Source organism: Astatotilapia calliptera, chromosome 7, assembly GCF_964374335.1.
Source record: "Astatotilapia calliptera chromosome 7, fAstCal68.1, whole genome shotgun sequence".
Lineage (NCBI taxonomy): Eukaryota > Metazoa > Chordata > Actinopteri > Cichliformes > Cichlidae > Astatotilapia > Astatotilapia calliptera.
This window is the reverse complement of record NC_137428.1, coordinates 20927094-20942635: the sequence shown is the minus strand read 5'-3', so window position 1 is coordinate 20942635 and position 15542 is coordinate 20927094. Positions and strand designations below refer to the sequence as shown.

The 15542-nt window shown below is 40.1% G+C and overlaps 1 protein-coding gene across 2 annotated transcripts; it reads right to left on the bottom strand.

The window, feature by feature from the left end:
* Positions 1 to 268: 268 nt before the first annotated feature.
* Positions 269 to 12823, bottom strand: lman1 (lectin, mannose-binding, 1). Of its 2 annotated transcripts, XM_026173567.2 has the most exons (13): positions 12261 to 12823; positions 11077 to 11231; positions 8822 to 8929; positions 8434 to 8495; positions 8028 to 8127; positions 7772 to 7895; positions 6551 to 6609; positions 6213 to 6345; positions 5768 to 5955; positions 5400 to 5476; positions 1075 to 1237; positions 863 to 987; positions 269 to 769 (listed from the first exon to the last, which is right to left on the bottom strand). In XM_026173567.2, exons 1-13 carry the CDS (start codon positions 12478 to 12480, stop codon positions 733 to 735), a joined length of 1551 nt encoding a protein of 516 aa, XP_026029352.1. In that variant the 5' UTR covers positions 12481 to 12823; the 3' UTR covers positions 269 to 732. The 2 variants fall into 2 exon arrangements, with proteins under 2 accessions (XP_026029352.1, XP_080160303.1); XM_080304177.1 differs by lacking the exons at positions 269 to 769; positions 863 to 987 and having other exon boundaries at positions 1192 to 4245.
* Positions 12824 to 15542: the final 2719 nt, after the last annotated feature.

Genomic DNA, 15542 nt, shown 5'->3' with positions numbered 1-15542 from the left:
ACAGTCCAATCGAGTCCAGTCGTGGATGTGCAGATGTCTGTTGAATATTTTAAGCATCTTGTTAAATCTGACATTTAGAATTAAGGAAGTTCTGAAGGCAAATGAGGATTCAACCCAGTATTAGCATGGTTAACCTAATAAAGCGTCCAGGAAGTCTTTTGCAATAGGTGGGAAAATTGTGATAATGAGAAATTAACAGAAAACAAATTATTGAGCATAGATGCACCATGTATGAAGTGTGGAACAATAACCAGGCATGGTGCAGTTATTTGTTTACAGTCGTTTATGTAAATTGTTCAGGTAGAGGATATGTCAGATTCTGACTTGTTTGACTCAACTGAAACAGATAAACAGTCCCAGAAATCCAATGTCTGGGTTTACATTATCAATAGTTCTGCCGTATTTTATACAAAATTGCACATTTCAAAACACAGGTTCTGTTTCAGGGAATGGGACTGTGGCAGATTTCTCTCTTTTTAAAAAAAAAGAATCTAAGGATCTGACCAACCAGGAATACTGTAAGTAACATGTTGCATCATGTTGGAAATCCAGAAGTGTTACACTGATCAAATTACAAATCTGCAATGAATTAAAAAAACATCTACAGCAAAACCAATTTTTTAAGTAAAATAACTTACACTGAAAATAATCAAACCCCATCAAAAAAAAAAAAAAAAAAAAGGAAATGGACATTCCCTCATGTATACACTTTGGCTTTATGAAAGTAGGACATCAAAAGAACTTCTTAGCTGCTGCTTCTTGTTGACTTCTGCAAAAGAAATAAAGAAAAGGATGCAAAAAAATTAGAGGAGTGGTTAGATTTCCAGGCAGATGCAACCCAAATTACAACCTGATATCTTACTTGTACATGACGTAGCAGAAGAATAGGACTGACTGGACCACGACAAAGATTGCAAAATGAACAGTGGATAAGCAGGAAGGCATGGGAGGCAACTCGGGACACTTCAGGACCTTGTCAGCTGGATTCTAAACAACACAATGCAGATCAGCGAGTTCAGTCAACACTTTTTTTGTTGTAAAACAGATCAGAAGAGTTCAGACTCCAATCCATACCTGAGCATTACGCTGAACCAGGTGGTCCACGTCCCTTTTGACGGTGTGCAGATGTTCCTTGATGTCGCTGAAATGTTGCATGGTCTCGTATGTCCCCATAGCGGCTTGATTACCCTGATTCTGGACAGAGCCAATCTGTCTCAGCGACTCGTGAAAGGAGCTTCTGCAGAAGGACAGAGACATCATGCTTACTGACTGGACATTAACATTAAAGAAGCCTCAAAAGGACTGAAATAAATCACTGCTGATTGAATTCATGTGGGGAAACATGCTGAACAGTAAACATGCTGTGAGGTGCTGCTTATTTAAAGTCATATAAATTGTCTAAAAATTAATCTTTTAATCCCTATTCACTGGAGGCTACATATTCTCAAACTTTGAAAAAACAGAAAATTGCCATCTGATAAAAGAGGTCATGATTGCTAAATTAATCCCTTATAAAAACATGTTCTTACAACAGATTACAAGTACAGAGGGATAAGAAATGGCTCAGAAACAGGGGGACACCATGTGGATTATGCATCTATGAGAGGGATGGCTAACATGCTGAAGACAAAATTTAAAAATTGTCTGAAAATGTAACAAAGCATCTGATAGCTGGTCCCCATTAATGTGGATGTGCGTGAAATTGAGAGCCTTTCTAACTGTAATTGATCACCCGTGGAAGCATTTTACCGTCTCAATCTTTAAATTGCTCATTTATATCTGGTAGAAACACTCTTCTATAACTCCTGTGCACCACTAACTGAACAGTCAGGGTCAAAAGAACATATGCTGACCAGTTCAGACTGGTTTATCCTGGTCACTTCATCATCTGTCTGGAAGATTTGTGTCAAGCTGCCATTCACCCTTGATTTATCAATGGAAATTAGTACAAATCATTTCTCACATTCACCCCGTCAGATAGCAGAATAAACCAGTCTGAGGTGCTAGTGCTGAGGCCCACCAAGGACTGAATGTGAAATCTGTAAATCTGCATCTTCACTTTCAGATTAATCACTAAAGGAAGACTACATTGAATGCAAAGCATTCCCAGAAGAGAAGAAAGACTTTAAGCCAGGATCACATTTCTCAACAAAATGTAATTTCTAAAAGTTGATTACTTACAGGGAGGAAGCAACTAGTTTCCCCTCTATCATCTTAAACACGTTTAAGGCGATTATGAAGGGGAAAAAAGACAAATGAGCAGAATTCCACTAGTGTAAGCAAGACAGCCCTGAGGGAGATTGTGACAAGAAATCAAAAGGATGGGACACTGTATTTTGCTTGTATATGACAGATGTATTTAAAGACTACTAAGCTGATAAGGGCAGAACGGTGCTAAGAAGGGGCCTTTTCTTGCTCGGCCACATGGTCGAGGTCTGAAACAAGGACGACATACAAACAAAATCTAATTTGTTTCACGGACATGTGGGGGGGGGGAATCTCCCTTGAGGAAGTAAGTGAGCATTTATTAAACCCTACGTCTAATCTTCGTCTACTCCAAGTGACCCATTTATGAGCAAAGAGCCCTCTATGTAGTTTTGGAGCGAGACTAAGTCCTATCATAAACTCTGTGTTTAAGACGGGTCAGGATAAACTGAGCACTTAATCTATAAAGTAATACAGATCAGTTGCTCACATTAGCACATTAGCAGAAGCTGCTGAAGCCTTTTGCCAGCAAACTTATTTACTGTGCCAATCAGCTTACTCCTGTGTAGCACCCTTAATATTCAATTATTACATCTTCCCACTCACTGCAGGATTAAAAAAAAGAAGAAGCAAAAAACAAAAACTGAGAGTGCTTGGGTAGATTTAGCAAACGAGTAACCAAGAGTCGAGTGCCACGGGAATTATGGGTCAACAATATGATAAAGAAAATCATGTATGCAGTCATCTGAGAATGAATGTCCTGTTGGATTTAGGGCATATAAACAGCTTGCTTTTTTGTGATACATGAGAGATTAATGTTACATAAACTACAATCTTTAATATCTTGTCATTCTGATTAAATCTTTATGCAGATGGTGTGTTAAAATTAACACAAGACAAATATGCATTAATAAAAATAAATAAATCCAGTTTCTTTGTTCGTGCAGCTCGATTTTAAAAACGCCCAGATTGAATCAAACTTGTCAATCAAGTTTTCCTGAAAGGAAAATAAATATTTGTGCTAAATGGCTGACAAAAGAGTGAGTAAGACTACGTAGCTGTTTCATAAGTCAGTCATAACGACTCACTCATCAAGCAGCAGACATACACTCAACAAAAATATAAACGCAACACTTTTGTTTTTGCTCCCATTCCCCATGGGATGGACGTAGAGACCTAAAATTCATTCCAGATACACAATATAACCATCCCTCCCAAACAGTGGTCACAAATCAGTCCAAATGTGTGGTAGTGGGCACATCTGCTATATTGAGATAATCCATCCCACCTCACAGGTGTGCCACATCAGGATGCTGATCTGACATCATGAGTAGTGCACAGGTGTACCTCAGACTGCCCACAACAAAAGGCCACCCTGGAATGTGCAGTTTTTTGCGCTATTGGGGGTCTGGGGACCCAGAACCGGTCAGTATCTGGTGTGACCACCATTTGCCTCATGCAGTGCAACACATCGTCGCATGGAGTCTATCAGATTGTCAATTGTGGCCTGTGGAATGTTGGTCCACTCCACTTCAATGGCTGTGCGAGGTTGTTGGATATTCGTGGGAACTGGTACACGCTGTCGTATACGCCGGTCAAGCACATCCCGAACATGCTCAATGGGTGACATGTCCGGTGAGTATGCTGGCCATGCAAGAACTGGGACATTCTCAGCTGCCATCTGCCCTGAACAATGTGAACCATGATTCATCCGTGAAGCGCACACCTCTCCAACGTGCCAGACGCCATCGAATGTGAGCATTTGCCCACACAAGTCTGTTACGGCGACGAGCTGGAGTCAGGTCAAGACCCCGATGAGGACGACGGGCATGCAGTTGAGCGTCCCTGAGACGGTTTCTGACAGTTTGTGCAGAAATTGTTTGGTTGTGCAAACCAATTGTTCCAGCAGCTGTCTGGGTGGCTGGTCTCAGACGATCTTGGAGGTGAACCTGCTGGATGTGGAGGTCCTGGGCTGGTGTGGTTACACGAGGTCTGCGGTTGTGAGGCCGGTTGGATGTGCTGCCATATTCTCTGAAACGCCTGTGGAGACGGCTTATGGTTGAGAAATGAACATTCAATGCACGGGCGACAGATCTGGTTGACATTCCTGCTGTCAGCATGCCAATTGCACGCTCCCTCATTGCTTGTGGCATCTGTGGCATTTTGCTGTGAGACAAAACTGCACAATCCAGGGTGGCCTTTTGTTGTGGGCAGTCTGAGGTACACCTGTGCACTACTCATGATGTCAGATCAGCATCCTGATGTGGCACACCTGTGAGGTGGGATGGATTATCTCAATATAGCAGATGTGCCCACTACCACACATTTGGACTGATTTGTGACCACTGTTTGGGAGGGATGGTTATATTGTGTATCTGGAATGAATTTTAGGTCTCTACGTCCATCCCATGGGGAATGGGAGCAGTAACAAAGGTGTTGCGTTTATATTTTTGTTGAGTGTATTTAAAAATGCTGGCATGCCCACAATGACATAGTCCATAAAGAGCTTATGGTAAACAATACATAAGCAAAGATATGTTATTGACCTAATATAACATTGAACCTACACACCAAATCAGACTCACTTATTCTAAGTAGCAGAATCAATCATTCTCTGCGAAAAATGAAATCTGAGCACAGGTGACTATTTTTATGGTTTTAAAAGAAGCACATTAGAGCTGGATATCAGTGTGCACTTTGAGCTGTAATTGTGGTATGACAGAATTCCTAATCAGCCACCTTTTGGGTTTCTCTGCTTCCTGATCAGCTGTCAAAAAGTCTGTCCAAACGACTGCAACACTATCCCGCTCATGCGGTATTTCTCTATCATGCAACGGATTCATTGCAAATGAGTTTTTTTTATTAGGTAATTGGTATTAGGTATTTGGGCACTCTTGTCTCTGTGCCAAAACCCAGTTTACACTGGCGCAATACATCAGTAAATCTGGGCCTAGAAATCGAGCGTTACCAACTGTGGAGGAAGCCGTTACAGCCGCTGGATTATCAGGACAGCAGACACCTGTGATGTCGCAGCCAGCCTCTCCTAAGATTAAATGTGATGTGATGGATTTAAGCGGCAGGATTTCCCTTGTTTTTCTGGAGTATCACGGATGTGTCTTTATGTTGTTTTTTTGAAAAAACAGCTATTTTTTAAGAATAACTGATTGTCAACAACAAACACTGTTGTTACTTACTTCAACTCGTTCAGGCTTTTGAGAACCTCCTGCTGTGTGGCTACGATGGAGCCCAGCTGCTGACCAGCAGAATCCAGCTAAGAGAGAAATGAAGCACAATGGTCTCAAAGTTCATACTGTTACAGCTGTCATATAAAGGGTTTCCTATGTTTTGATAAGTGCTCAGATGAAAAGTTTAATAAGGTAGGAGTTCATAGAAAGACAGTCCAAAGTCCCGACACACATTTTTAAAATGTAAAAAGAAACAAAAAAACAGAAGACGAAAGAAACATGCTTCTCCATTCGTAACAAAATCTAAAAATCTATCTTGCAGCTTTACAGCGAACACCTTTAGCTTGCGTAAGTTTGCTTCTTGATGACATGCCCACCTGTCCTGACTCAGTGTTTGCCCCCTTTTTGGCGACCTCATCCGTGATGACGGAGACGTATCGACGCTGTTCGTCCAGGATCATAGCGAGCTGCCGGTTGAGCTGTTTGATTTCCAGATGGATCCGGTTCTGGCCTTCAAACACCTGACGAATCTCCCGGTCATTCACACTCTCATACAAATCATCGACTGAAAAAAGAGACTGCAGATTAAAACCTAATTATAGAAAAGAAATTTGTAAACTTTTCATGTAGATTTACAAAAGTAATATTTGGACATATTTGTCTTGAATGTATTCTGATTCATATTTTTCAAATAATTTAACTTTTTTTTTTAGGTAACACGTAACAGATTAATATAGAATATAAATAAAAACAAATGTGTATTTTTCATTCATTGTGTAATTTTACACAACTGTTTGGACCATCATGCTTCAGAAAACTAACTTGGTTCTCCTTGGACGTCCGGGTGCTCCTTCTGAAATTCCTCTTTCTTTTTATCGAGCTCTTGCTGGAAGTTCTGAAATTCCTCCTGGTACTTGTCCTTCTCTTCTTTAGGAATCTCAGATTCAACTGGGGGCTTCAATGGGAAAGACAAAAAACCCCTCTGTGAACTCAATAGAGGCTCTGCTTGGGTGTATAGTGCATATGCACGCACACATGCACGTCCACACACACAGACAGACACGCACACACACACAACTACAGAGTGAGTAAAAGACACAACGGATTGGAAACGTATTAGGAGTTCTAGACAAAAAAAAAAAAAAAAAAAATGTAGTTACCGGTTGCTGGCCAGGCTCTGTGAGTCTGAATAGCAAGAAGGATAAAACATCGTGGTCATCTGACGGACAAAAGAAAATTTCAATGAGAAAAATCACAAACATCAGAAATAAAATTATTGAATTACCACACTTTAAGACTATAATATAATATCTCAGAAACAACTGCAATAAGGTAATACTATCATGCTATATTAGTAATTAGCAATTACCAATAAGCAGTAAGTCAAATAGTGATACTAGGAACAAGGACTAAAGGTAGCACTAATAGGCAATAATGTTAAGATGGAAACAATTTAACTAGTCAAGACCAGACCAGCAAAACTAGTGATGTCATCATAAGACTGAGGTAATGTTTCAATAATGTTTTAACTACAGAAAATTACTAGACAGTACAAATGAAATTAAGTCTTTAATAGAAGGCAGACCTGAAATATTTCTAGTGCTACTACTGCCACTGCTCATTAATACAAACATCTAATTAGCCAGTTAAATCGCAGCAAGAATTTAGATGTGTAGACATGGTCAAGAGGGCCCGTTTAAGTTCAAACAGAGCATCAGAATGAGGAAAAAAATGTGATTTTTGGCATGGTTGTCGGTCCCACGCAGTCTAATCTGAGTATTTCAGAATCTGCTGATCTGCTGGAATTTTCCAAAAAAAACATCTCTATGTTTTAATGGTCCGAACAAGAGAGAACATCTAGTGAGTTCCAGTTCCAAAAACTGGTGAAATGCCTTGTTAATGTCTGAGGTGAATAGCCAGACTGCTTCAAGTTGATAGGAAGATGACAGTTAACCATTTTTACAACCAAGAAATGCAGAAAAGCATCTCAGAATGCACAAGACATCAAACCTTGAAGCAGATGGGCTACAGCAGCAGAAGACCACACTGCTAAGAAAAGGACTGTACTCAAATGACCTCCACAGTCACTGTTTGGGAAATAGTGGAACAAAAGATTCAAACCGTTTCTGTGCAGCCAACAAATCTGCAGCTGTGGTGTGAAGCTATCACCTCATATGGATGGTTTTGAAGGTAAAAGGAGGAGCTAAGTCAATAAGAGGAAAAATATGCGGCTGATAAAATGTCTGTGAGCGTGGCTCAGTTTAGAAAGTGAGCTAAGAGCGACTGCTGGGTCGAATATGAGTTATTACAGAGAAATCCGTTGCTTACGAAATTTTGATTTTGTAGACAGTAAAGACTTTTAACAGCAAATAGAATAATACCTGCTAAACCACCGGTAGCAGCTGAAATGCCAAAGAAACCGTCAGATGGAATGACCATGTTGTCCACCTTTGTGCAGAACTCGTAGTCCTCTTTGTCCGGAGTGAAACCGTTGTTGATCAAGACCTGAAGAGGAAAAACAGCAAAAACAAAAACACAGCTACATTTTTACTGTCTCAAAAGTGCCATTGTTTTTCTCTTACTTCACATTGTGAATATATACACACTTAATGCTAAAAGGTTCATGTTTTCTCCTACCGTCAGTGTCCTTTTGTAGTATGTTATTTTGGCTCTGACAGGGTAGGGTTTATTGCGGAAGTCTCGTAAACATGTACCGAGGGCCTGCGTGGAGCCATCGCTGCGTGAAAACAAACAAAAAACTATTACTTGCACCTCATAATTATGGTTAAACTTTGAGGAAAACACACTCACGTTTATTAGATAATAACATTCATGCCTGCGTATATACTTTATGGTACAGTAGGCACAGAATTTAAGATTTAAAAAAATGATTTAAAGCTTTCACTCGCCCAAGGGAGATTAGGAAGGAGAGAGGATTATTTACTTTCCAAGCAAATATAATCATATTTCCTAATCTTCTTTAAGTTGGTAAAATTCGAGTTGGTGATGACATCAGAGGAAAGCGCAAGAAATGTTTACTTACTTTTGATGATCATAAACAAGGTTGCCATTGTTTCCCACGACGAGAATAGCTGGGTTATTTTTCTGGAAAGATTCCCAGAAAACAAAGAAAAAAATTAATCCTTTTTGTCATCTAAAGCACAGAAATAGATTTGATGTTTAGGTAATCTTATTTAACTAAGTAAAATTTAAATTTCACATAAACAAAAAGCTCTGGGTTCTTAATTGCTAACATGATTCCTGACTGAGAAATCAAGCTGTTTGTTATAATATAGGCAGAAAGTCTCTCAACCGACTGCTCCCACCACACAATAACAGAAACAAATGTGAATAAAGCTATAGTGCTTTACACTTTACGCTTATTACTCATTAAGGTTTTACCATTATTAAAAACTATAGCTGACACCAACCTTTCCGTCATTGTCAAAAGAATCAAAGAAGACTCCAATTCCGTTCCACTGATCAGCAGCTCCGTACACTGGACCCTCAAGGCCTTGTGTGCTGGTGAACCACACGGCCTGTCAGCCATAAAAATAAGTCAGTAAATAAAAATAAAAAAACAATAAATAGCTCATTTATGTAAAAGAACTTGTTTGGAATCCATGGGATTAGAGCTGAATAAAGAATATCTGATTTAATATTTAAAGGAAATTTGATATATGGGTGATTACATATATACAAACATACACATATATTTGTTTTCTATTGGAAAGCAATTTTTATTTTGATGGTTTGGCAATATTATTTTAAGACAGTGTGATCAGATCAGATCAGAGCCTTTTCTGCGTGCCCAGCTGAGTTGAGTGTCATACATTTATCTGTTCTCTTTTTGATTTCCTCTCTCCTTTTTCTATCTCTGCACTGTCACTATCTAATAAAGATTAAAATGCCACTTACTGACTACACAGTGCACCATTTCTCTACTCCAGTTTCTTGTTAACAACTGACCTAAACGGATACAGTGTAAGTTCATTTCATAAGCTATAGTGTCCTTGTCAGAACACTTTGTTCTCGGAGTGCTGGTTTACTTGCGGTTCCTAGAGTATTTAAAAATAGAAGGAAGCGCACTTATTTAAGATTAGCCTTAAAACCTCTGATAAAGCTTAAAGTTTGTGTCAGATGACGATATGGTGTAACAGGCCAAGGTTACTGGGTCTATTGTGATGCATTGTGTGTTTCTTCTTTATTCACCTCTTTTCACTCTTGACGTGTTTACACACAACTCTGTATTTACTCATTAGTCACTATTAATCTCTGATTGTTGGGGTTTTCTTTCAATCTTTCAATATAAAACATCTTGAGATTATTTGTGATTTGGTGCTATATACATGAAACAGCACCTAACTAAACTGCATGAAATACTGCTACATCATTGACAATATAAAAATCTGCAATTTTACATATTTGTAGCATGCAATTGTGTATTTGGGTGAAGTGCTTCATTTAGGCTCCCCAGAGAAGTTTAACCTCTTACAAGGTTAAACTTGTTTTTATGTTTTAGTTTTTCTGTGAAGCACTTTGTGATTTTTGTCTTGAAAGGTGCTATACAAATAAAATTTTACTTTTATTTTACAAGTAAAATCAATATCTTTATGCTTCACATTACACTTGTTAGGCAGTGTTTGTCATACAACCCTATGGGTATGACACACCTGAAACAGGGTGTGTAGGTGAAACAGGTTTTGAAGCAAGTTTCTTAATATCTACTATTAGATTATCCACAAAAGAAATATTGGCCTGTTGTACAGCAACGGGGAGATTTCTTCCATCCACACAGTCAATACTGGCTATGAGGGAAAAATTATTATTCCTCAACTAGTTATTGGATGTTGATGGTAGTTACAGGGAAAATGATTGCTAAAGTCCCAGTCACACAGACCTATGGACTGGTCAGTGACCCCCTGGCAACCCTTGTTGCTAAGTGAAAATGTGTATTGCACAAGCAGTAAGATAAACCCTCATTGTGACTGCTTTGGTTGCTACCATATTGCTACAGTCTTTGTTTCAATGGAAGTTGCGGTCTTGTCTACAAACACTGCCCAGCTGCTCTCTGAGCAGTAGTGAAACTGTGAAAAGTGGAAATGGAGAAGGTTTGCCTTCAAAGTAAAAGATGTGCCTTTTGAAAAATGCTGGCTGCAGCACTGAGCCAAAACTTTATTTTGAAGGTGAACCTTTTTCATTTCTAATTTGCATTGGACCTTTTGACATTTTACTATCACTCAGCTAGAAGTTAGCAAGTAACTGCAGACAAACGTGAAAAACTACTATTTTGGTGCAGAAGATCTGCAGCCAGTTTCCCGAGCAACAGCCATCCACCTCAAGGAGTTACCACCATACGTGGTTGTTAAATGTCCAATATAGAGGAGGGGGTTTAAGCTGAGCTGAGCCAGAAGCAGTGATAATCAGTGTGGGATCACTGAGAGTGTTTTTCCTCAGCCATTCATGTGACTGGTTAAGGTCAGCTAACAAACACACATTTTCTTATCATCTTTGAAAAAAATTGTTTCCTATTGGCTTTAGAAAGATTTCTCTTTATGTTTATGCTCATCATGAGGAAGAGACTGGCACAGGCTAGCTTGGAGTATGCTGGAGTAGACGGTGGAAAATTAAGCTAGACCCTCGCAGCTGCACAATCAGCCCACACTGAGGTTTTTCCCCTTCTTACCAAACCGTCAGCTCCCATTCTTCCTCTTCCAGATACCCTGAATGTCACCTCGGCCTCCCAGTGCTCAAAGTTGACTTTGTTTTTCGTCCAAACAGAACCCCTCTGACTCCTGAGGGATGGCGTAATGCGCACCTGGTCTGCGCTAGGAATGGCATCTAGAACAGAGAGAGGACGCAAAGTGAGTTTACTTACTAATTTATCACAAACTTTCTACTATCACAAATCTGTGGAAAAGAACTCAGTGACACAATAAATGTTGTTTTTTCCCCCACTACTGCTGCAGAGGTGTATTACTGTTATTACACGTCAGCATTATCAAGTTGTACCTACTTGATAAGCTCTTTACTGCCTAGCACCTGATTTGTTTGTACGCTTTTTTCCCCTCTCCAAATGCTACACTGCTTCTACTTTGTACCAGGTCAATAAATAAATAAATAAATAAATGAATAAATATTTTTAGCAGTTTTATATCACAGGAAGTATGGCTTTGGAGCTCTTGTAAGACAAAATGAGCAAAGAAGAGCATCAGCTTGTGCTCTGGGAATGTGTAAAAGGTCATATTTAATATGCATTCAAATGTGACAGTAATCTTTGCAGCTGTTGGGGGACAACAGAAAAAAAGTTTATTCACAATATGTTGGGTGCTCTGTTTTCTCTCTCTTTGCTTCCTGTCAACCTCTACTCACACACTTAATGAAGCCACCAATAAACAGTTCACTGAGGAAATAACCTGCAGAATGCTAATGAAGGTGGTCTTCATGCAGTGTTATTTAGAGAGAATGCAGTGTAAGCTGGTGCAGCTTTCTTGTATCAGCAGGAATACTCACAGTGTGATGCAAGACTCCAAAGGCCTATTTTTGCAAGAGGAAAGTTCAACAATGAGGAGGCCTGTGTCTGCACACTCCCCAGCGCCAGTCAGGACTTCGAACTTAACTCTGACTTATTCAGCTCTGCACTGATTTGAATGAAAATGAGACTGGGAGTCGAGTGCTAAAATCAAAGCATTTCCTAGTGCACTTGTGAATGAACAAAACAAGCCGCTGTCGCCTCTGAACACCCCAGAGCCGAAACAAACCACAAACAGGACATGGCCTCAGCCGTGCTCGTGCCAGCTGGACAAACGGCTGTCGAAGAGATTTGACGAGCAGCGGTTCAGTGATGCTGACAGCTGGACACAAACTTACTTCCAGTGTGGATCCAGAAAGGGATACCGCCGTCACTCTGAGACAGGTGCGGCCCTTTGAAGCTGTATTTGTACTCAAACCGGCGGTGTGGAGCCTCCTCTGTCGTCGAAGCTCCCACGGCGATGTCGGCCACACTGCTGTGAAATATTAGCGTCGTGACAAAAGTTGTTATCAACAAACGAGCGCCGACAGCCGGGCTCTCCGTTATGGGCACCGCCATGTTTCTGTATCACTGCTGACGTAGCGCTGAGTCCGCGAGCATGACGGGATGCCTGTTGGGCCAACAGGGCGTTTTCTCATTGGACGATGTTTGGGTCCTATTTCCTCCCGCCCCTTCCTCTCTGCGCTATCTCAACACAACCAACAAAAGTAAACGACAACATGAATAATCAACGGCGAATATAATAATAATAATAATAAAAAAAGCCAAATAATCAGACAACAAATAAATAAACGGAAAAAAGTTACAATAAAGCTTCCAGGAACAGAGGCAGTATACCACAGCAGAAATTCAAATGGCCACATCCTTGCTAGTGATAGGCTGGAATTGGCAATTTTTTTAAAAAGAGCTGTAATGCAAATTCAATTTAAATTTGACAAAAATGGTGAAATAGCATTTACATGTCAAGGGTGGATTCACTCCGCCAACATGCTTTTGATTAGAATGCCTTTTCATGTGAGATATTTTGACATTTTACCATGCAGTATATTTGTAATAAATAAATAAATAAACAAAACACTGATTCAAGTCACAGAGGCCTATAAACCGACCAGCAACCGTTAGACAAAAATGTGCGTTCACTGGCTGTTTGGTAAGTTGTTGTTGGCAGTTGCTTTGAAATTCATTGCTACAATCTTATTCTGAAGGTCTAGGGAGTGGTCAGAGCTGGTAGCAAGTACCAGTTGCATCTGTTGCAAATAGTTTGCATGGAAGAAACCACAAACTGCCCAGGTGCCACTTTGGGAATGCACAGGCTTTTTATTTTTTCATTTTTATTTATTTTTTATTATTATTTTTTTTTATAGATTAATTCTACTAATGACAGCCCAGGACACTCTTGCAGAAGACTCTCCGAATCTCAAGACTCCGCCTTTCTTGTCAAAAAAGAGGGGTATTTCAATATAACTGATAACGTTGTACTTTAGTAGTAATGTTAACTAAATCGGATCAGCTTATTTATTATTAATACTAACTGTAAGACTAGAAAACTTTATTCTTCTTACATGTTTGGATATTTCACTAAATAAACCTCTACTCACAAACACACAGGTACACACATAGAGAGGCAGAGTCCTGCTGTGTGTAACTGCTGCTGATTGCGGGCAAATAATAAAATCATGTTGCACTGTCTGACCGATGCTTAGGAACTTGACACAATCCACTAAGACTTTGGGGCATAATAGCACATATTTACCCCAGGGCAGCATACTGGGTCAATGTGACCTTAATATGTGCAGTTGTCACTCCATTAGGTCTTGCAGGTGATTATATGAAGAGGATGAACATGATATAAACTATTAAAACATATACCGAGGCCTTGATTTACTTCAAAATTTTCCCCACTTTCCCCCAGTTGCCTCTATGGGTGCTGCACCACTACAAGGGCCCGTTTGGAGCCTTTTTCTTCCTGTGAGTGAGCCACTGAATTATTTGGCTACCTTTGCAAGCAACATGTGAAAAGTTGGTGAAGCAGATGAAAAAAATTCAGATGAGCTAAAGCTTTAATCGTGTTTTTGGAAACAAGGTTAATAGGAGATCAGCTCCTCGAGCAGGTGAAAGACGTGAATATTGTTTTTCAACTCTGTGTCAACACAACAATAAAATCCATTATATGACAGGTATGCACAAGTGTTGCCAAACCAGATCTGTTTTGCATGTCTTTAAATAGCAGAAAACTGTCATGTGGCATGAGGCTGTGGAAAGAAAACTCTATTAGATTGATCTATTATCTACTATAAAATATACTATTAAAATACATCTGTAAAATGCTCTCCCAAACAAAACACACACGAAGGAGAATATATGAGATTGTGAAAATGTCTGGTGCAGGCTCTTACCACTCGTGACATCTTTCCAGTGGATTTGTAAGGGCAGAGAAAATAGAGACATCTGTCCTTTGTCTGAGGAAGTCCTCATTAGAGAGTTAAACCACACTCTTTGTGGGGAAATGCAGGATTTGAATAACAAAGGCGGTGCTAATAGATCCATTTAGAAGTGGACAATAGGAAACCGTGGATTGTTAATGGGTCAGTGAAACTGTGAATAGCCTATTGCATGAGTCAGAACAAATATTTGGCCAGCGAATTATACAATACTGTACTAAATATAATCCTGGAAATGACAGCGAGCCTCTGCCGTTGAGCCACATGAGGTTTGAGGTGGCACTTTTTTGAGGGGCATGTTCTATCCTTGTTTTGACCGCTGGATGTCCTCCTATCATTCTGTGTGTTGTGGAACCAGTGGCCTTAACAGACAAAACAAATACCTGTTGTGTTGTGCATGGGGCCATTTGTTCTTGGGGGATCCGGGCATCTAAAGCATTAAGAGGAAAGGGAGAGTGGCTTGTCAACGCCTGGTGTGAACGATGGCTTAGTTAAATGAAGCCTGTTGCTTCATGGCGTTTATTCATACCGGAAAAGCACAAAGCAATCCATTATCACGTAGACTAAATATCCGCTGAGGTGACAGCATGCTAAGGAAACGTCCCACCGGGCTCTTACTTTTACCACCATGATGCAAATCGCTTCTCTCCTTTGAGGACCAGGGCACTCACTGTTCTTATGATTTTAATTACGATCCAGTGAGCCTGATGCTGACCCGATGCACAAGAGACACAGAAGCTTTGCTTATCACGCCTAGAAGCTTTGAATGTTTTATGATCATTTAAGCCAATAATGCATAGATTTGATCTGCCGCTGTATTATTCGCAGGCTTGGCTCTGTGCATACAGGCCACACACTCACCCCGGACAATGCAGAAAGGGGCTAAACCTTCATTTCAGATTGCTTTGACACAGTCCAGTGTGGTCTGGGCAGAAGAGAGGGCACTTATTGTCCACTAAGGACTTTGCCACATTCATTTGAGGAGCAGCCCTTTCTCATTATTAACAGACACACTAAACGATGGGGCCCAAACAATACAGAACAGATCCCTTTATGCAGACAAGTGCTCAACGTTTCAGCAGCCACTGTGTGCCCTCCACCACTCCCGCTCCCTTTTTAGATACCTGCACATGAGTGAAAGATGTGGAGGACACAAAAGATATCCTCAACTTTCCTTTT

Bases quoted from the DNA above. Each gene is read 5' to 3' on its own strand.
- lman1 (XM_080304177.1), bottom strand. From the start codon at position 12,480: ATGGCGGTGCCCATAACGGAGAGCCCGGCTGTCGGCGCTCGTTTGTTG. The intron at 6,610-7,771 runs GTATTATTCTAT...TTTGTCCGTCAG, and splicing joins TGCTACCGGTGGTTTAGCAG to ATGACCACGATGTTTTATCC. The intron at 4,246-5,399 runs GTAAGTAACAAC...CCGTCTCCACAG, and splicing joins AAAAGCCTGAACGAGTTGAA to GCGTTTCAGAGAATATGGCA.